Source organism: Calidris pugnax, unplaced genomic scaffold (assembly GCF_001431845.1).
Source record: "Calidris pugnax isolate Ruff unplaced genomic scaffold, ASM143184v1 scaffold92, whole genome shotgun sequence".
In the NCBI taxonomy this organism is placed as follows: domain Eukaryota; kingdom Metazoa; phylum Chordata; class Aves; order Charadriiformes; family Scolopacidae; genus Calidris; species Calidris pugnax.
Window position 1 is genome coordinate 1,065,552 of NW_015090823.1, and position 21,990 is coordinate 1,087,541.

At 42.8% G+C, this 21,990-nt stretch overlaps 1 protein-coding gene across 2 annotated transcripts in view; it reads left to right on the plus strand.

The window, feature by feature from the left end:
• Nucleotides 1-19,713, plus strand: part of ARHGEF12 (Rho guanine nucleotide exchange factor (GEF) 12) — a 77,154-nt gene extending 57,441 nt beyond the window's left edge. For both annotated transcript variants that reach the window (XM_014939961.1, XM_014939962.1), the window contains 20 exons: nt 119-331; nt 771-900; nt 1,208-1,243; nt 1,828-1,982; nt 2,632-2,778; nt 3,551-3,636; nt 5,723-5,848; nt 6,651-6,765; nt 9,330-9,430; nt 9,670-9,747; nt 10,985-11,060; nt 11,466-11,633; nt 12,149-12,236; nt 12,565-12,654; nt 12,808-12,884; nt 13,259-13,486; nt 14,530-15,015; nt 16,700-17,022; nt 17,948-18,020; nt 18,846-19,713. In XM_014939961.1, coding sequence (XP_014795447.1) covers nt 119-331; nt 771-900; nt 1,208-1,243; nt 1,828-1,982; nt 2,632-2,778; nt 3,551-3,636; nt 5,723-5,848; nt 6,651-6,765; nt 9,330-9,430; nt 9,670-9,747; nt 10,985-11,060; nt 11,466-11,633; nt 12,149-12,236; nt 12,565-12,654; nt 12,808-12,884; nt 13,259-13,486; nt 14,530-15,015; nt 16,700-17,022; nt 17,948-18,020; nt 18,846-18,856 — 2,807 coding nt within the window. In that variant the 3' untranslated portion in view covers nt 18,857-19,713. The remainder of the gene's footprint in view (nt 1-118; nt 332-770; nt 901-1,207; nt 1,244-1,827; nt 1,983-2,631; nt 2,779-3,550; nt 3,637-5,722; nt 5,849-6,650; nt 6,766-9,329; nt 9,431-9,669; nt 9,748-10,984; nt 11,061-11,465; nt 11,634-12,148; nt 12,237-12,564; nt 12,655-12,807; nt 12,885-13,258; nt 13,487-14,529; nt 15,016-16,699; nt 17,023-17,947; nt 18,021-18,845) is intronic.
• Nucleotides 19,714-21,990: the final 2,277 nt, after the last annotated feature.

A 21,990-nucleotide genomic window follows, 5' to 3' on the forward strand; every position in this document is an offset into this window, starting at 1 on the left:
TTTGAAACGTGTTTTTGAAGACGCACATGCTTAATTTTGTCCTGAAAGGCTTCCTCTCTTCTTTGCTGAAAATGGGTAAAAGCTCTTTCAACAATGTAACGACGCTGTGTGTGTTTAGTTGGCAGAGCCATGGAAATGCAGAAGCCCCGCCATCCAAAGCACTTACCTACAGCATCTTCTGTTAGCCCAGAGCCACCAGATTCTAGCAAGCTGCGCCAGAGCGGGTCCTCCAGTGATGGAACAGAGGCACCATACCCTCCTGCCAACCCAATGTCTCCTTTGGCAATGGGTCCCTTTTCCTCTCCAGAGGGAAGCAAAGACAGCGAAACAGGTAGGCAAAGAGGAATGGTTAAAGGTTGTGTTACGAGTGATATATGCAAAGCACGGTTCTGATGCAACAAACTGGACAAATTAGGAAATGTTTTGATGTCATTAACATCATCTTCTTTGCCTTAGTCATCTTTTCTGACGTAATCTCTGGTTCAAATTAGGAAATCTTATCGTGGCCAGAAGTAGTTGTTAGCTGGGTTCTGTCACTGTGGCATTGGATCGTCCAGCAGGAAAAAAACCAGTCTCAGGTGTCTGCACAAGTTGGTGTCATCTGGAAACACTTGTCACTAGGATTTTTCTTACCAACCTAGGAACTGAGTTCTTCCAGCTCTCAGCTGAAATGAGGCTGTGAATCAAGAGGCTCTGAAGAGGCTCTGAAGTTCTCTAACGTCCTCTAATTTGGTACAGTTCTTGACATTTCCTGCTTCTGCTCTGTTTAGGTTTGAAGCAGACTGGAGAAGCTCCACCTGCTAATGACTGTATGGATGGCACACCCCGCACACCTAATAACACCTTTGAATTCCCATCTCCTTTGGAAAACTTGCAGGAGGAGGAAGGAGAATCAGAGAGGTAACTGCTGCCCTGGTTACTTGAGCCTTAGATTGAGAGTCGATGTGACAGTGGCCGTTGAAGCTTGGTCCATAAAATTATTAGTGACATCATTTGTATTAAACATTATTGATAGAAGTGGGAAATGCTGGTCTGTGTCTTCCTCTGTGGTAGAACCAGAAAACTATGTATGAGGAGGGTGAGGCTGACAGAGGGACAAAATGTCCCAGCTGGGAGATGAGACCTTTACTGGGAAGTGAGGCTCCATGTCTGAGCGGGGTGAAATTCTTGGGTAAGCTTCCCTAACAGTTTCTTTCATTCTTTGCAGAATGGTTGACATGGGAACACCAAAGCCTTTTCGCAAGTGAGTATGCTTATAAATGTTTGAACTTCACTGAATTTGTTTAGATTTGAATGGGTTATGAAGGAGAATGCGGTAGCATTCATTGTTCTGAGCCAGGATAATTGTCTGCATGATCTTTTCTTAAATAACGTGTATATGAAGTGAGACACTGGCAACCATATATAGGAAGGTGGAGTGAATCATATGCAGATAAGCCCTTTGATCTCTGAGTGAAGTACAGTGATTGTTGTATCTACTGATTTGAGGTGATGGGTTAGGGAGTTTGCCACATTTTCCTTTCAGGTCTGTGTATTGCTGTTAGCTCTGCATCTACAGGAAGAAAATTGTAACCTGCCCTTTCCCTGACTTGATATTTGACTTCATGCGAATTATTTTATCTGTCTCGTTAGAAGGAGGGTTATGGGAGTTACTGTAAGAAGAGATACTCACTCTTAGTTCTTCTGTAAAAGGCAAAATGAGAAAATGTGCCAACAGGTTCAGACATCTGAGAGCCTCCAGCTGTTACGGAGAGTATTCATAATGCTTTACAACTGATACAAATACTTAGATTTTCTCTTCTTTCTTCCTAACATTCATGCCTTTAGGATGGACAGTGTTGGTTTCGCAGATGTGCAAAGTGAAGACGAGCTGTATGATTTTGACATGGACATGGACCCTCCCAACTGGCAGCAACTCGTGAGCCGAGAAGTGTTGATGGGGCTGACAGCCTATGAAATCAAGCGCCAAGAAGTGATTAATGGTGAGATGGATGTCTTATCCTAGCTCACCAAGCACCAAGTTGGAACCAGTCCTCTGGAGCTCTGAAGTTCTTAAATTTTAAAACTAGGTCTTTCTTCATTGATCTGCTCAAAGTAGTTACTAGCTATTACTTCTGGTTTGCCAAGTTCGCGTGTGTGAAACTTGTTACTGAAAGTGTCCTGAGATGGGACTGATCCAGTCGTTAGAGAAGAAATAACCAATATTGAAGTGGTTTGACACTGAAAGGCCAGTTTGCAGTATCATGTTCTATATAAGGAAGCAAAAAGCACTGCCTAGACCATTGGAAAGCACATGATGCAAATGGAACACTACTACCAAACTTCATCTTCAGAGCTTCATCTCAGTTTCAGGTCTTGCAGTCCTGCTGAACGCTCTCTGTGGCTGTATGAACTGCTAAGAGCTCCCTGTTCCTTTGGGGTAAATTATGAGTTGTGAATCAGTTGACTTCTCTGTTCTTTCAAACATGGAAGTATAATGGAGCATGGCCATTTGGGCCAGCTAGGGCAGTGTTGGTGAGGGAGACTGTTATAAGTTCATACTTCTGACTTCCATTTGCTTCACGTTGGGACCCATGTTGCCACACCTCTGTACGTAGGGAATTACAATCCTGCTTTACCCTCTCTTTTCAGAGTTGTTTTACACCGAGAGAGCTCACGTCCGCACGCTGAAGGTTCTGCATAACGTCTTCTACCAGCGCGTCACCCGGGAGGGGATCCTGAACTCCAGTGACAAACGGAAAATCTTCTCAAATCTTGAGGATATCCTTGGGCTTCATGGTAAGAGCAGCTGAGGTGCCATTCAGCTTGGTCTGAAAGTCTCAACTGGAATTCTGGCTACAAATATCTGAAAAATTTGAGCAAGTGACCCTGAAACAAGAGGAAACCTTGTAGAACACTTGAGTTGAAAAAGAACACTGTGGCTGTTCTTCCTTTCATACAGGCTTTCCATTTCTGATTTACAAAGATATTTTGATAAAGAATGTTGTGTCCACTGTTTTGGATCCTTGCTTCTCCTTAACTCTGCTGATTCATGCTTTGATAAAAGGAGCAATGCTTTGATGAATGGTCTTTATTGGTCAACATTCACAATGTTACAGCTGCTGTTGAAGAGAAGAAGAAAAATAAACCTAAAAGGATTGATGTGTTGCAGGGGGTTCTGAAGGGCAGCCCTTCCTAATTGTTTAGAGAAAGGACTGTTCAGGATCAGAATTTCAGCTCTGCCACTGAATAATCACTTGTATAATTTTATGCAGGGGGCTTGAACTGTGTGCTGAATTATTCCTGTGGTTTTAAAAGGGTAGTGATACTGAGCCTCAGAAAAGATAAGACTGGAAAGGTTCATGGGTGAGACAGCAGTGTGAAGGCATTATATAGCATCTCCTGAGATGTTCTGCTAATACACTGTGTTGCAGGACACTTCAGTTTTTAAATTCAACTAAAATTATTGAAAATCTAATCTTTTCCTAGAATAGCTTTTATTTTAAAATAAATGCTGAAATTCAAGCAATTTGAACTGTATTAATAAAATTTACTTTTTTTTTTTTTAAAGTTGCATTGAATGATCAGATGAAAGCGGTCCGAAAAAGGAACGAGACTTCTGTTATTGGCCAAATTGGGGAAGACTTGCTTTCCTGGGTAAAATCCTTTTTTGCTTTCTTGTATTTGAAAATAATGTTTCATGGAATGATGAACAGAGCCAGAGGTTGGTGAAGGTAATTCCCAGCTAATAGGAACTAATGGTCTTGGAGTTGTCATTTCTATGGAGCCAACACAGAGGTAGAGAATGTGCACTGAAGGAAAGCAGAAAGAACTCACAGGATTTCCTTTTGGCTGGAGATAAGAGTAACTTAAGGAAGAAAAAAATAATTTCCTTATTAGTAGTAGAGTAGAAAGGGAGTTTTGGAGACATAAAGATGAGAGGAGGATTTTGAAAAACACAGTAGCACAATTTATTTCAGTAACACTGAAATAAGTCTTGTGTGGCCTGTGGTGCAATTAACAGATAGTTAAAAATGATTTCCAATCCAAGAATTTACGTAGCTGAACCTTTTCAAATTTATCACAGGCTTCCTTTTTGAGATCCAAATGACAGGACCAGGAGCAATGTAGATTCTTTAAAAACAATAATAATTCTCTCTCAGGAATCTCCCAGTTTGTTGTTTGTTTTCAAGCCTACTTAATTTAGGATGGAAGATTGATCTGCTCATTCTTTTTAGTTCTTCATGCAGAAGTCTCTTGTGGTATTTTTTTTTTATCCCACTGTTTGTCTAGTATTCTAGAAAAAAACAAAGAAAATGAAAATCAGATGTGGCTGGTAAAGAAACACCTCTAACAGTTTCTGTTCTCCTGTGTATTATGAAAAGGCAAAAACAAAATACTTGCTAGAGCAAGTTAGACCTTAAGTTAATAGTTATATGCCCTTGCATAGTGTTTTGGCTGAGGAGCTAAAACAAAAAAAGCACAGGATCTTGTTCTCCAGAGTATTTTGAGGAGTCACTGTGCTGCATCGCAGGCTGGGCAGCAGGAACGGGCAGAGTTGCAATTGCAGTAACAGATTAACCATCTGTCACCTGCAGCACATTTCTCAGCCCTGCTCGTGGCTATCATTTCTCCTAGCCATGTTTTTTTTAGTACTTTTGTTTAGGAAACAAAGTGTAATGTTATATTGTGGTGTGTAAGCATGGGTGTCCCTGAGAAAAAAGATGAGCTTTGGTCTTGGCTTTGCTGACCAACAGTCTGGTAAATAGAATCATAGAATCATAGAGTTGCCCAGGCCAGAAGGGACCTCCAAAGGCCATCTAGTCCGACCCCCCCGCAGTCAGCAGGGACACCCCCAACTAGACCAGGTTGCCCAGGGCCTCGTCGAGCCTCTCCTTGAATATCTCCAGGGAAGGGGCCTCAACCACCTCCCTGGGCAACCTGTTCCAGTGCTCCACCACCCTCACAGTGAAGAACCCTCTCCTCATCTCCAGTCTAAATCTGTTCCCCTCCAGCTTGAAGCCATTGCCCCTCGTCCTGTCACTGCAGGCCTTTCTAAACAGGTTCTCCCCAGCCTTCCTGTAGGCTCCCTTCAGGTACTGGAAGGCTGCTATTAGGTCTCCCCGGAGCCTCCTCTTCTCCAGGCTGAACAACCCCAGCTCCCTCAGCCTGTCCTCGGAGCAGAGGTGCTCCATCCCCCTGATCATCCTTGTGGCCCTCCTCTGGACCCTCTCCATCAGGTCCATGTCCTTCTTATATTGAGGGCTCCAGACCTGCACACAATACTCCAGGTGAGGTCTCACCAGAGCAGAGTAAAGTGGAAGAATCCCCTCTCTGGACCTGCTGGCAACGCAGCTTTTGATGCAGCCCAGGATGCGATTGGCCTTCTGGGCTTGTAATAATCCCTTGTCACTCATGTGAGTGCAGGTTTTTCTGCTCTCCTTACAACTGAAGGTGAAGACATGGCACTGTATTTTCCCTCTGAATCAGCTGTGCATTTGTAGAAAGGACTGGATGTGCTAGGACTGGAGGCAGCAGAACTGTAGAGTGTGAGGTGTAAAGGGGTTCCTCGGTAGCCTGGGCAGACAAGGCTTGAGGAACAAGGTGGAAGTGGCATCTCATATTTTTCCAGTAATTACCTTTTTCCCTGATGAGTTCTGCAACGTGGCTCCTTGTCTGTTGAAACTGGCACATGCTGAACTTGAGTCTGTCTAAATTTGGCTTTCTTGGCTTTCTGGCACAGTTTAGTGGACCAGCAGAGGAGAAGCTGAAACACGCAACTGCCACTTTCTGCAGTAACCAGCCCTTTGCTCTGGAGGTCATCAAGTCACGCCAGAAGAAGGACTCTCGCTTCCAGACTTTTGTGCAGGTGAACTTTATGCAAGGCTTTGAGTTGCCTGAGGATGTGGCTGGTGGCCAGTATAGCATAATGAATGGTTGTAGATAAAGCTATTATAATTAATGACATCATGTCTAACATCATCTTGATTGGCATCGTTTCCAATACTGTATCTCTGCTCATCGTTTCTGGAGGGAGGAGTCTTTAATTCTGGGGAATACAAGAATGTCCTGATAGAATGCAGGAAAGCACATGCTGTCCCAGGCAGGAGATGGCATTTCACTTGAGGTGCCCGTTTGCCAAGGATGAGTACTTCTGTTGGGGAAACTGCTTAGAGCAGTGCAGTTCTGATGCATGCCACGGGCAGAAGACAGATGATGTTACACCTACTTTGCTGCCAGGAAAGGGGCTTGAAAACATGTGGCATTTGGAGGAGAGAACATTATCTTCATTACCACAGGCTGGGAAGAACTCTGGTAATACAAGGGTTGAGGTTAGGTTGAAAAATGTTCCGTGAAAGCTAGAGTGTGAAAGCCCAAGCTGATGTCTTCCCTGTGTGGTGGTGACTGAGATTGATTGGAGATGGTACCAGAGCTCTGGGAAGTAATGAGGGAAGGAAGCTGCTGCTTTGATGATGAGCCTTTCCTATGTGTAATTGCAAATGGAGAGGGGATGTGTTGTCTGAATGATAGATCTTGGCATTTCTTGTCTTGTATTTAATTACTGGAAAGTGAAGTAATAGACGTTTATGTGATGAATAGATGTTACACGTTCAGGTAATTATAGCCTTAATAAAAATGACAAATGTACTTATTGTGCTGTTTAATTTTAGGATGCTGAGAGTAATCCGCTGTGTCGCCGGTTGCAGCTGAAGGATATCATTCCCACAGAGATGCAGAGGTTGACTAAGTACCCCCTTCTGCTGGATAACATTGCTAAGTACACAGGTACAGCCTTTCCACTAGGGTTTGGGCATGCATCTCAGCATGTTTCTAGGCAAATGTGATTTAAAAACGTGTGTGGAAGAGTAATTTAATTTTATGGGTCACTATCTGTTTTCATCGTGACCTTTCTGCTGCCTTCTGCACAGGAGGGCAGGTTAAAAAATATTAAAAAACCCAGTCTTTGTTTCTAAATTAAATTCATTTTCTTTCTTACAAAAAAAAAAAAAGAAATTCAACATGAACTAAGTGAATGACATTCTGCATTGGGTTGTAGTGTATCTAGAGTGCAATATAATAATTAAAATACAGTTTGAAAAAGTTAGGTGAGGAGAATGCTAAAGTTTTGAAGATAAACTGAAACACTCTGCTAATGAAAGTTACTGGCAAAAAACTGGATTTGCCCTTAGTTTTTGAAGAAGGAAGCCAGGAATTCCTGTCTCCACTCTCCAGTTCTTAGCCTGTCCTTATTTTTACACTATTACTGTTATTAATGGGTTTTAGTGATTGTCACAACCAAATGGAAGTGAAGAAAATATTTTCTCTACACCTTTATAGGAACATTCAGAAATAATCAGCAATGATTCTATGTGAGTATGTGATAATGGCAGTAGATGGGGTGACATTCAGAAGAAAAAGAAACAGAGGAAAAAGAGCAGCTCTCTTGTAACTCTTTCTTATTACATGCTCTTAGCAACCAAATCTTTAGGAACTTACTGTGAGGGAAGTTGCATTTGTGCTATTGTTTTGAATAGTCATTAGCATGCTTGTTCTTTCTGTAATTTTCTAGATATATTTAACTCCTTTCTACAATCTTGAAGGAGGCAGTAACTAGAAAGAATTCAATCACTAAAGATGGCACTCTATTTGTTTCAATAAATTGGTTTTCAATTACAAACATGCTCTGATAAACACTTTTTTTTAAACTCAGGACATTAAGATAGCTAAATCAAACTATTAAGAGAAAATACATTTAAGTGAATTCCAATTTCCATGTAGATGTGTTTGAGACAGAAAAATAATAAGATCTTCAATAACAGAAATCCCTAATCGTCCATTACTAACATAAAAATGTGAAGAATGAAGAATCTAATAAAAATCTATCAAGTTATGCCTTTGCTTAAATAAGCCTGGATAGATATAGGCCATACTTCTGAGCAAGGAAGCAGAAAAGGAAGGTATTATAGAATCTAAGCAAAAATCACGGAGTGTTAAGGCTTTTGGCAAATCAACATGTTTCTTTAAGAAGAGAACAAAAAGCGGATGATACAGAACAAATTGATTTTTTTTAAGGTCAAGGTTTTCTTGTTATCGACCAGGGGTGCGTTTTTGTTTTGGTTTGGTTTCTTTTAATCAATCCTCTGTACTATTTGTTCAAAATTCCCAATATCTGGGAAAAATGTGCGCTGAGAGTGCAATCTGACCTACAACCCTAAGGTCTGATATAAAATAAACTTCATATAAAAATCTTGGATGTTATCAATATAATGTCAACTAAGAATTTGAAGGAGATTGAACTTAGAAAGAAATACTTCCCTGCATGATAACCACCACCAGAATCTTGATCTTCCTCAGCTGTTGAATCTCTGAAGCACTACAGAAGGTTTTCATGTTCTTGCAGAGGGAGGAGTTTAGCTATGATGGGTTCCACTGAAAGATATTGCCAGCAGAACAGTTGAAAATATGATTAATAATACCATGAAATGCCTTTTCAGGTTTACTAGCAGATACCTGCTGCAGTGTAATTTCATTACTCATAAAAATATATTGCATTTATCTAATCATAATTAGGAAAGCACGTGATACTCCATTATCTTTGATGTACTTGTTTATTTGCCTGTTAACTAAATTCTTAATGTGGCTGTGGTAGTGTGAATTTATGAGGTTCACCTCTGTCTATCTGTGTATGATCAAGTGATATTGACTGGAAAAATAACTCCTGTTTGCTGTTGCTGTAATAAAAGACTGCTTTTTATAATCAGGCTGCATGAATGTAGCCAGAGATATTTATTTTTTTTTCTGAGCTGTTAAAAGAAATACAGGTTATCTGGATGGAAAAAATTTTTCTGTAAAACCTTAAAGAAATATATTTTTTATGATGTTTCTTTGTCTGTTTCCCTCTCTTACTAAATAAATAAATTAATAAAAAAGATTGTGAGAGGCACAGGAGCCAGTAGTCAGTTGCTGAATCCTGGGACTTTGGCTAGCTGGCTGTGTGTCATCTTAAATATCTACCCCAGACTCTCTTTGTACCACAGTGGAGTCTTATTAAACTTTTTAGATTTCTCAGATTGATGTCTGTGGAGTGAATAGTTGTCACGAAAAGGGAGTTAGAAGTGCTGTGCTGTGTACGGTGATCATCAGGGGCCGGTGTCTTATACAGGGCAGGATGAATCTTGTCCCAAATCTAGTTTTGTCACTTCACTTTTGAAATGCAGTGCTTTTTTTAATAGGCTTTTCTGAGAATTTAAGTTCTCTTTCTCAAACTTGAGGTCAGCAAACTGCACTAGATTCCTGACTTTTTCAACCTTTATAGGAGAGTGTTATTATATTTCCTTTTTCTCTTGCAGAGCTGCCCGAAGAGAAAGAGAAAGTGAAGAAAGCAGCAGATCATTGTCGTCAGATCCTCAACCACGTGAACCAGGCTGTCAAAGAGTCTGAGAACAAGCAGGTGGGAGCATCAAGGGTTGGGGAGAAGAGAGCTGAAGGGCAGCAAGCTGGTTAAGACACCCAGAGTTTCTGCACTAGTGACTTTATATTGTGCTTAAGGAAGTTTTGGGGCCCAACTATTCCTGTAAGAGGAGGAATGCCAGGCTTTGGGGAATGTGAGGAAGTAGTCATGACTCCCTGCACCCTGGAGCTCGTGAGTCTCCCTAATCAAAGTCACCATCTTCATTGCATTTTCTGCAGCATTTGGAAGATTATCAGCGTCGTCTTGACCTGTCCTACTTGAAGCAGTCGGAGGATCCCATGATGGATGAGTTCAGGGTGAGTGACAACACTGAAGCAATCTCTATGTAAATGGTGATTGCAGCCCTGTTGTGCAGTTTGTGGCTTTTCTGCTGCAATCTGATGTATCTTTGGAGATAACGATTTCTATAAAAAAATAAAAACCATTAGTTTCAGAAATTTGAGTTTTCCTGAAGATCTCTGGGGATGTAACAACTTGGTTCTGCACATTGAAGTGCTGATGAAGCTTGAAAAGTTCTGTTAAACAAATGTTAATGGTGTGCAAGGTAATGCACATCTGTAAGCACATCAGAGAGAGCTGGTGGATGATTAATCTTCTTATGGCTCTGTGTCTCATGTGATCACACCTCCTAGGTGTGCTGTTGGAACCAGGAAGGATTTGGAGAGCCATGAGGTGTAGTGATTAAATTGGCTTTAAAAGAAACTCATGTAGCAACTTCCACACAAGGGCTCTTCTCCCTTTGCTTCTGCACCTTTTTGTTATGATTTGGTACTTTATCCCCAGTTCCTAATTTTTGCCACTGTCTATTCCCATGTCTTGTATAGATTCCCTGTTGTTTATTTATCACTCCCCTATCTTCTCCAAAGCCAAAAGACATTTTTGCATGAAGACTCCTCTATAAAACTGCATCATGTAGCATTCCACAAATAAGCTTGCACGCGTTTAGTTAGAAAATGAAGAACTTACTGGCAGTTATGAAATCTTGCTGTCATTGATTGTAGACTCTGTGAGTTGGAAGGAATGACTTGTGAAAACTGTCACTTCTACTTGCCTGTAGATCTAAATGTCACAAGCACTGAAATGACTGAAGAATCCATTGACATTATAAAGTCCATCAGATCATTGGAATGATTTGTGTATCGGTACATCATTTGTAGGCACACACTTGACTTGCAAATCGAGTGCTGAAGCATTAACCAGGTGTAACACTAGAACTGTGATACTGGAAAACTCCTCTAGAAATCAGGTGATATCCTAATGCCTTAGTAGCTTGATTCAGTAGGAAGATTCTCTACCCTATAATCCCTGACATCTGCAAAAGAGCAGTGGAAGAGGAAGAGTGATACCAAACACCTCTCACAAGAGTTTGCTTTACAAAGTGACCTACTTCGGTTCCATGTTTCTGTTTCCAGCCTGGGTTTAGCTGCTCATCTCCAAACAGGAGTGTCTATCCTAGCCTTCCCTCTGACATTCCCATGCTTTGCTTCCACAGACATTTCATAGTGCTTCTTTTCTTCTTTCCCCTGGTGACAGAACTTGGACCTGACAAAGAGAAAAATGCTTCATGAAGGACCTCTAACTTGGAAGGTGAATCGTGACAAAACTATCGGTGAGTCCTGTTCCATGAGCTGACTCGGTTGGGTTTGTGTGTGTTTGCTGAGAAAGGGAAAGCATTTCTGCAATTTCCAATTACGATTCTTACTGCCACCTATAATACTGTCTTGTGTGTTTCTCAGAGCTGATTAAATTATTCTTGTCAATTCAGAAATGTGCTGGAGTGTCATTAAGGCCATGCAGGGACACAGCAGTCAGTCATGAGATGATCCAATTCTATCTGCAGCTTTCTGCTGTAGTTTGATGAAGAAGATTTGCAAGCTTAGTTTAGAGTGGCATAGCGCTGATTACTGCCTCTGCATGAGTAATCAAAAATGCAGCCTTTTCCTTTCTGCAGGGCTGTGAAAACTCAAAACTATGAATCTTTAACTCATTCTGGGTTCTTTTGCCCTCCGTGCAGATCTCTACACTCTGCTTCTGGAGGACATTCTGGTGCTGCTGCAGAAACAAGATGATAAACTGGTACTGAAGTGTCACAGTAAAATCTTGGCATCGACAGCTGACAGCAAACACACCTTCAGTCCTATCATCAAACTGAACACCGTTCTGGTTCGTCAGGTGGCAACAGGTCAGTGTAACCAAGTGAGAAAGCAAAAGAGGAAGCCAAAAATTCAGATTAGATGGGTTGAGGATAGATATTTTTGTCTAGAGTTACAGAGCAGAACATGGAAAAATGTGTAGGCTTAATTTTTGGTTGTCCGATGTCTTGCTTTGTATGTATGAGCTGTTTAACTTCTTTGCATCAGTAATAGGCACAGCATGAGTTTTAAATAGACTTCTAAATTAGAAGTACTCTAATTGTGTTAGATGAAAGGTACTCTAGAAATTATTAGGAGGGAAAAGAGGAGAAATAAATCTGTTTCAAAATGGTTTAGGCAGTAATGGCTCTTTTCTTTCAGGACTAAGACACGAATTTCTTGGATAGGGAAAGATCAATGTTTGTATATTATAGTGTTGGAGGGTTATCTCATGAACTCTTCTTTCATTCCTTCTGGTTGGCGTTATGCCCAATTTTATGAATTTTCAGAAAGCTATATGGGACTGGGCATCTAGTTAAACTCTTCTCTCCCTGTGTTGCTTCAGATAACAAAGCTTTCTTCGTCATCTCCATGTCAGAAAATGGCGCTCATATTTATGAACTGGTGGCACAGACTGTTTCAGAAAAGAATGTGTAAGTAATTGGTTCAGCTCCATCTGCTGCTTGATTTGTTGTACGTGAGCGAGCTTTTACATCTGCCTGCCTGTACTAACTGTGCAGGCAGCCATGAATTACCTGAGTTTCCTTCTCTAAGCTTAGCTGAAAACATAGCTATGTTGGCCTATGTAGGAAGAATCCAAGGATAGTCTCTCTCAACTTGTAAAAATAAGAGGGTGTATATGCATATGTTGGTGAGCATGTGTGTGTGGATGTATATTAGTGGGATTTAAGAGGTGTTAAATTGAGAAGTGTTCATTATGCTTCACGTCTTGCATGTTTTTATTTGATGTTTCTACTGCAGATGGCAGGACCTTATAGCTCAGATGGCAGGGACTGTAAAAATGGAGAGTACAAGAAGAGTGATTCCATTACCACAGTCAGGACCTGGCGAGTAAGTCAAAGTAGCTGGATGAAGAAGGGGCTGGTTTTTCTTTTTCCAGTACCCCTTCTTCTGCTCAAAAATTGCCAGCCAAAGCATGGATTCTCATGCAGGGATTCAGATGTGTGTGACTAAAGGAACGTGTTCATTCTCTCCTCCCTGCAGAGAAGAGCGTGAAGAAGAGGTACAGCAGAAGCTCAAAGAGCAGCACGACATTCCTGCCAGTAGCCTACAAAGTCCAGGTAGAACAGTGGTCTGGGTAAATGGTATCAGTACATTTGCTACGTGGAGTACAAATGTCCGTATTCCCTGTGGCTTGGGGATCCTTTGGAAGATGACACATTTTTCTGGAAAGGAATGGGTTTTTTACAAGTTATGTAGAGAAGCGATACTGAACCTATTGGAAACTCACCTCTTACTATTTCCACCTATTTTATAAATTGCTGGGAAAGATCAGGTTTTTTCCCCTGGAAAGAATTGGCCTTTTACCAAGCCCATGCTCAAGAACTGTATTTTTTTAACGTTTTCAGAGACTTCTGTGGGAAACAGAATTTTCTGCAGTTTATCATCGTATTTGACAGAGTTGTTTAACCTGTGTATGTTTTGTGTTTTCCAGATAAAGATTTGGGCCTCGAGTCTCCCTTAATACTGAACGCTCAGTCTTCTTCGCCCATCATGTCTGAAAAGTCCAAGGTAGAAAGTCTTCTTGCTTCAGAAAGACAGTTTGATAAGGTGCAGCAGGCAGAGCTGACACTTAAAGAGTCTCCTGCTTGCTATGAACACACAACCACCAGTTTGCCTCCGGTATCAGAAGGACAGTGGGCACTGGATGCATTAAGGAACTGTGAGTATCTGTGGGCAGTGGCTGGTGGGATGTGATTTAGAGATAGAAATTCTTAGGTCAGCCATCTAAATCAATGAGCTAAAATAAAAATCTAAAGCCCATTTCTATTAAATACCAATTCTCTCTGTGCTGTGGATTACAGCAGAGCAAACCCAAATGGGATTCTATTTATGCTTCCCCTTCTTACAGGATTCAAAGTGCTTTTCTAAGGCTGAATGCTACACAAGTGTTTTTGGTACTTGTTTCCAGAGAGCAGTGATAAGATAATCTTAGTCTGTGGGGTGTGTAAAGACAGTATTAGTGCCCCAGCATCTCATGACTATTCAGACTTAAAAGAGCAGCCCTCCAACAGCAGCAGTGGGTCACTCACATTGTGACAGGAGCCTTCCACTTAGATGAGCAACTGTTCTGTTGTATGAAATGAGAGCTTATCTTGGGTGGAACATGAGCATTACATGGTGAGAACGAGCAGGCTGCTTCTGCTCTTGACAGTATCACATTTTTGTTTTGAACAATGTGTCCTTATTATGAAGTGTTTGGTTGGGATAATTTGAGAGCTAAAGGAATGTGGGTTGAAGTTCAAACAAGCATAAATTTACATGAAATTTTAGGGAAGATGTGTCTTCAAATTTTTTGATCTGTCATTTCAAAGTTGAGTGGGATATTCTCAATATACTTGTTTCTCAGGTGGAATCCCCTTTTATGGCCATAGGTTTTAGTTCATGTGAGGGCACGGGTGAACCCTGGGCACTCACCTGCACTCAGACTCAATGCTGGATAATTTCATTAGGTGATTTCTTTGTTTTTCCGTAAGCATGATGGAATTTGTACGGACATGTTTGCTCTCACTTGTAAGGTAAAACATGGATGGAGGCTTCAGACCATACTTATTTATTTTTATCCCTGTTTTTCTTACCAAGAGCAATGAGAGGGCTGGCTGCTATGAGATACGCCTTTCTGAAAGGGTAGCCTTTATGCCTAGTTTGTTGACTGTTAGGGAGGCTATGGAGGTGAAGCCTGGTGACCGTTGTCTCTCCTTGCAGTGGGCCTGCTGAAGCAGTTGTTGGTGCAGCAGCTTGGCTTCTCTGAGAAGGGGACCCTCGAAAGCCGGCAGCGCTTCCCCAGGTTTAGGACCGTTTCTCAAGAAGCCCAAACGGAGAGTGGGAGTGAGCCTGGACTACAGCACTCTGAGAATAACAAATTTCACCAGCCTGGAACAGACAGAACGCTTCCAAGAACCGGGACTAATGAGTCCACAGCTAATTATGGCCTCCGGACTTCAGGTGAATCAGCAGGTTCAGGGGATGCCATGCAGCTGGCTGGGAGAGACCCCGGGTCGAGCAGTAGCTCGGCGATAGACCGCATGAGTGTCAACCTGGAGATCTCGACCTCAGAGCTGGAAGGGGTGGGTGCTGACGACAGTGGAGAGCATTTTTTTGATGCTCGAGAAGCTCACAGTGATGAAAATCCATCTGAAAGTGAACTAATGGAGAGGAAGGAGGAAGAGGATGTGCAAATACGGATCTCAGGTGAGCACGTTTCATTCACTCATTGAATCATAGTCCATCCCGATTCAGCATTAGAGACTTGAGTTCAGTTTTAAATAGATGATCCTAAAGAAAATCACAGTATGTTTTCCTCACTTATATGGTATAGGACATTTCAAGTTAATTCTCAGACCTTGACAGTCAGTTTAGCCCTGAAAAGGGCTTTGCAAACATGTACTTAATGAATTTGCTATTTTATGAAAGGAGAAGCTGAAATACTGTGTGGTTAATACACTGTGACAAACTGTAATTACAGAGGCACGGGCACTATGTGAGCTCTTGATTGTGGTTGGCACTGGACCACTTTATCTCTCAACTGGCTGTTGGGACCTGTAGGGAAAAATGTTCTCCCTGAAGGCAAAGCACTTCCTCGGCCTGTGCACACCGAGCCCTCATGACTTGTGCTGTTTTGTAGATACTGTGTTGCCTTCTCCTGATCAACCTTCAGAAAAGAAACCTCCAGTTCAGCTTTGCACGCTTAATTGACTCCCGTGACCTTACTCCAGTCTGAAGCTCTTAAAAGCTTATTATTTTTTTATCCCTATTATTATTACTACATACGCTGTATTTGGCAGTTGCCTGAGCAGCATCTCGAAGTGTATCTACTCTAACCTTCAAGAATGTTGTAGAGATGTTAACCCAGCAGAAAACTAACTCTAGGACAGCAGCTGGGAGCACTTCCATGGGACTTTGCACACTTTGTGTTTGGAAAGGGCTGTGATTTTGATCAGCTGACAGGGTGACACCGCATTAAATTTACCACAGAAGTTGAGATTTATCTCTTGCATGTTGTAGTGGAAGTAGCTACTAGTAGGTAGATGCTATATGTCTATTAGTCTTGAAATCTCTTTTTCATAAATATGCTTTTATTTAAAAATTGGATTCTGTCAATGCGAATCAGGCAATTTGTGACTGTCTGAATGCTGCCTTCCAACCTACGGATTGAAAATCATTTTTCTTTCCCTGAACTACTGAGACATTTTAAATTATTAAAACTGCGCCGACAATTTGAAGCATCTAATTTATTTGTCACCTCTTATGCTGTTTACTTTCTTAACTGCGTAGGGGCATCAAAATTAGGTTGACCTGTTCTTAGTCAATTCTGACTCCACATGCTAACTTTGCTGAAATATTGTAGAGAAATTATTTAATATAAACCTATCGCTAAGTGCGGGTTGCGAAAGCGTTTCCATTTATAATTGCTTTATCTTTTAACATACCATCAGCAAGCTAAATTTTAAAGCTGAGGCATCTAAAAGCATCCTCAGTACCACAGCTAGTTAGTGGAAGTTAGCAATCTAGCAGTCTGATTTCTCAGGTACCATTAGTGCAAGCGCAGGATTTCCAGACGTTCTAATAGAAACGCAGATTTTGGGAAAACAGGACGGTAGGTGATTAGCTCATCTAATCCTGTGATTCTCCAACTGCAGTCTGAAAAGCTGCCGTGATCTCTGAAGCCCAATTCAGAACCAAACTAGTCTGGTCTGATAGAATCACCGTTCTGCCTGGTGTTCATAAATGCTTTTTCTTATCCATTTTAAAATGTCTCGGGAGATGGGCCTCTCGCCACTTATCTTTCTTAAAGTCTGCTTAAACTATCTCCAGTTCAGTGGTTCTTGGTGATTACGGAGCTGGAGGTGTTAGTAAAAAGCTGTTCTCTTCACAGGAAATTATTTGATCCTTGATGGATATGGAACGGTGCAGGAGAGCTCCACGGACGAGGAGGTATCATCCCTGGTTCTCCAGTGCACTGCAGGTGGCCGCACCGCTTTGGACTCTGGGCAGCAGCAGCAGCAGCCACTTTCCCCCCGGGACACCCAGTCGGACGGAGGGGGCTCCCCGTTTGCCGAGGAGATGGTGATGGCCTCACGCTGGGGGGGAGCAGAAGAGTCCTCCTCCTTTGTAGCAAGCCCTCACTTCTCTCTAGAGTCGCGCGTGCAGATGATGCAGTATATTCAGAAGATAGAGGACGACCTTGAAAAGTTAAAGGTATAGTATGTTTCTATTTGCAGTGGCAGAGTTTTCATTTTCCCTAGGTTTTGTTTCAGAAAAGAGCTTGAAAATCATTTTGAGCAGGAAGAAAGACGGCCATGCCCTTTTTTGTCTTTGAGTCTTACTGCTGGAAGCTTTTGAAGCAGAAACTCGGTGCTGTTTTGCTTGCATTGAGTTGTGGGTTACAAGCAGCAGGTAGTTCTGCTTTAATTTAACTAAAATCTGAAAATAAAATCACAGAATCACAGAATCTTCTAGGTTGGAAGGGACCTTAAAGATCATCTTGTCCAACCGTCAACCTCACTGACAAAAATAGACACCCACACAACAAACAAGGAGCACCATCACTAAACCAGACCTCCCAGCACTACATCAACCCGTCTTTTGAACACCTCCAGGGATGGGGCCTCCACCACCTCCCTGGGCAGCCCATTCCAATGGCTGAGAACCCTTTCAGTGAAAAACTTTTTCCTAATATCCAGCCTGAACCTCCCCTGGCGCAACTTGAGGCCATTTCCTCTTGTCCTGTCGCCTGTGACTTGGGAGAAGAGACCGACCCCCATCTCTCTACACCCTCCTTTCAGGGAGTTGGAGAGAGCAATAAGGTCTCCCCTCAGCCTCCTCATCTCCAGGCTGAATAACCCCAGCTCCCTCAGCCTCTCCTCATAAGACTTATTCTCCAGACCCCTCACCAGCTTTGTTGCCTTTCTCTGGACCCATCTCTGGGTCTCCATGTGAATGGAAGGCCTGATAAAGATGCTGATGAAGGAGTTGAGATCCATGGTGGGTCACTGTGCAACACTGACAATTCCAGTCCGCTCACCTGTAATGAAACTTCTCTTTTCCCATTTGAAGGCCCCTTTGTTTGGTTGTTAAACAGAGAAAGAGCCACTTGAGTTGTGGGGTTGTTTTTGTTTTTTAGGAGGTTGAGGAAGACTACACCATCCTCCGACGCCAAGGGCTGGCTGGCTCAGCCTCCGTGGGAGAGCACTCAGGTAGGCAGCCCGACTGTCTTTACTGGGGAGCACATACCAGGTTAGCTTCAGACATTAAACAAAGAGCACAAACTCAATTATTCATGTTCCTCACACACGCACAAAAGGTTTCCCCTCCTTCAGCAGCTCTCCCAGGGCTGAGACCGTGCCGATTCCAGAAAAGGTCAGCGGAGTCTGTTGAGACCCACATGTGCAGAGGAGCTTGTTCCTTCCTCTGAAAAGGTTGTTTGCAGCCTGTCTCACCTTTGCCTGCCAAAGACATACACCTCAGGATTTACCAATGCTCTTTCAAAGAAGGCTAGATTGATGTAATGTCCCAGAGGAAGATTTTTGAACATGTAAAATGATTACAATCTCCTTTTCTTTCTCTGGGGTGTCTCTGATGCTGTATAAAGTGGTTGCCATGGGTCCATTAAATTGGCCTTAGGCATCCTAGAGATGTAATTGCTGGAATTACTAACAAAGGTCTTAAGGTTAAATGGATGTGCTGTCTCTCATATAACGGGCTCTCTCTCCTAGTGCTAGTGTTCAGAAATGGTAGGCATTCATCTCAGAATCACAGAATCCTCTAGGTTGGAAGGGACCTTAAAAATCATCTTGTCCAACCGTCAACCTCACTGACAAAAATAGACACCCACACAACAAACAAGGAGCATCATCACTAAACCAGACCTCCCAGCACTTCATCAACCCATCTTTTGAACACCTCCAGGGATGGTGCCTCAACCACCTCCCTGGGCAGCCCATTCCAATGGCTGAATCTCTCATTGCACTCTGTCTCTCACCAACCTTTCTTTTCCCCCCCTTTTTTTTTTCCTCCTTCAGAGAAAAGCTAGTCATGTTTCCTGGAGTGGCTGAAGATTGGATGAAGAGTATCAGGACACAGCACCCGCTGTCTTCCTTGTGGACTCTGAGACGAGAGGGTTTGGACCATCCAAACATGAACCATACTCTAGCAAAGTGGGCATGGGGTGCTTTTCCTGTGGGGCATCTGCACTATCTTGTCAGTGAGGGAGTCTATTCTATTCTGCTCCTCTCCTTGCTACCAGAAATTCATTTTTCAGAACAGAAAAAACCAAACCAAATGTACAGAGCTTTGGGTGTAGGATATAAAAAATGTATTTAGACATTTAAAAAAAAAAAAAAAAAATCAATGTATTTATTTGACTTCATTCCGTGTATCAAAAGCACATTTTAATTTTTTAATCTGCCTTTTTTTTTTGTTCTATTTTAATTGGGTAGTGACAGTTCTAGCCCGCTGCATGTGGTGCACCCTGCTTGCCCCTGCTCCCGAGGCGAGGGGCAGGGCTGGGGGCAGGGGGGGGTGCCTGTGTGCAAGTGCATCTTCACTGGACTGGACTCTGCACTCCCTGCTGGCACTCAGACTGCCAGGCCAAGAGCTACTTATGAAGGTGTCAGGATGACTCGTGGCTGGAACTAGCTGTATTCAACAATTGCATGGGAACTGCTCGTGTCACCACACGCCTACCAAGACTTTTCCATGCACTAAATAGCCAGGCACTTCAGATGGGCAAATTTTCTTTTTTCCCCTCTCCCATTAGAGGTCTCTTTTGTTGACATGCAAGATTATACTGGGAGAGGAGAAAGATAGGTTTAATTTTTTTTTTTTCTTGACTTTGTTGGCTTTGATCATTGTCTCCTTTGTAAAGTGATAAAAATACTTGGACCTGCAGCACTTTTGTAACTCTTCTCTGGATCAAAAAGAAAAAAAATGCAAACCCAGAAGTGTTTCAAAGATGTGGGGCAGATCTGCCCCTGATTCACTACTGAATGAATAAGGGCTGCCATTTGAGTTAGCCACAGGTACTGCTGATTAATAGGGCCAGTAAGTTTTAGTACCTGAAAGTATGTCTTGCTGAGGGCTTGGGGTGGGTTTGGGGGGTTTTTTTGGCGGGGTAGGGGTGGGTTTTGGTTTGGTTGGTTTTTTTTTTAAAACTGATTTGTGCCAATGTGTTCTCACTGCAACAGAGATGTGCAAAAACAAAGAAGGCTGAAACTGCTCCCTAGTCCTTAGGGCTGTCCTAGTGAGGTTTGCTGTTGGAATTCCTTCCAGGCTGGGAACAAGATGGTAATTAAATATAATCAGGCTACAGCAGAGCTAAGGCTGGGCAGCCTCTGCTCTGAACCTGGGCCTAGGACAGGCTCTTCCTGCTTGGCTTAGGGTGGTTCAAGCTGTCCCTGGTGTCATAGACACCATGAATACAGCTGCAGAGTGTGTAAGGCAGTCTTTTTTTTTTTTTTGCACCCTCTTCCCAAGTTTGGAAGTATTTAATGAACCCAAACTGAACTGCATGCCAAACCTGTAAATCCCAGTCACACCTTGGAATGGCTGTAGCGTGGTTTGCATCACTGCATGCTTCCTGGATTGCTGAGAATATGTCTTTGGTCAGCTTAAAAATCATACTCCCTGCTCCTTTAAAACAAACGTTTTCTTTTTAGCTGCTGGCAAGAAATCAGACCTGTCCTTTGTCTACTCACGTAGGAAAAAAAACAACAGTTCTTGTTCTTCCCGTTAAAAATATACAAGGGATAAGTTCATGCAAAGATTGACAGAAGTTGAGCAGAGATGATTTTGGGCCTGATGTCAGAGTTGGAGCCATGAGGCCTCGCAGAGTAGGGAGGAGTTGCTCTTGTTTCAAGAGCCAATTGCACAAAGTACCCTTTTTCACCAGCAGAGCATTGCACTGCCAACACAAGCCAAAGTCTTCTCCTCCAGGCTGGCAGGAGCTTCCTCTCGGGACTCACCGAGGCCTGTCCTGCTGCACCTGTAGGAGTATATTGTCAGTATTAGCTTCTTTCTTCCATTCTTACGTGGGTGGGATCTCCCCTCCTCACCCTCAGCCATACGGTTCCTTTGGTTATAAACATCCAAATTTCCTCTGGTGACCCCCCAGACTAGAACGCTGCCTCACGCTGATGGGGCATCTCTTACCCCATCCTGCCAGAAAGAGAACTGGGCTATAGCCAGAACTTGGTGTTGTAGTCCCTTCTTCCCTTAAATAAATGGTAAAAAAGCAAAGATGCACGGTTTGTATCAGGCTGGTGATGATGCAGAGAAACCTTTGTGCTGGATGAAACGAACGGTTTCCAGAGCAGGAGGTTGCAGGGAGCTCGGAGGGATGTTGGAGAAGACCCAACCCAGTTGGATGGGCAGCAGGAGTGACACGCTGTGCTGGCCTGGTTGGGTTGTGTTTCAGCTGCTCGCCTGATGCTACGTTGATCATCCTCACAACCAGGGCATTACTCCTCTAGGAAAGCAGTGGTGGGGTGAGGGATCCATTCTCTTCTGGGAGCAGTAACCTGAAATCCCAGGGGATTTCTGTTTCCTCTGTAGCACACCTACTGTATGGCAGACCTCAGGCCATGGCTTGCTGCGTGGAAGGAGCTGGAACTCAAATGCACTATTCAGGACTCTCACTGTTGTTTTTTTCCCCCCCCTTTAAGCCATAAGATGACCCTTCTTAAAATTCCAGTTTCCAGTGTAAGAAGCATTTTAATTTTCCCCTGGCTGGTGATTGATGGATTGTACATTCCCTTATTCAAACTGGACAGCAGAGCAAGACAAGGTTCTCTGGTTGGTTGCCCCAGCCCCTCTTCCCCAGCGTTTTGGTGGGGTTGTTGGTTTTCCTTCCCCCTTCCCCAGCAAGTCCAAGATGAGCAACGGTTTCTTACCTTGGGAACAAAGATTTCTCCTCTGCTGTCACGGGATATAGTTCATGGACAAGCAGGAAAGTCAGATGGGGACTTTCTGGGAAGGGGAATTCCCTTTTCTGTCGAAGGGCAAGTGCTAAGCTCTGGTTTCTTGAACATACCTTGGCTGTAGGGAGGGGAGATAGCTCATCCATCCTGTAGGTGGGATCAGAAGGATGGATGAGGAACATAAGCCTCAAGAACTAAGAAGTCTAGATGGTTTTGGTCAGCTTTCAGACAGCACCATGCCTATTTCCAG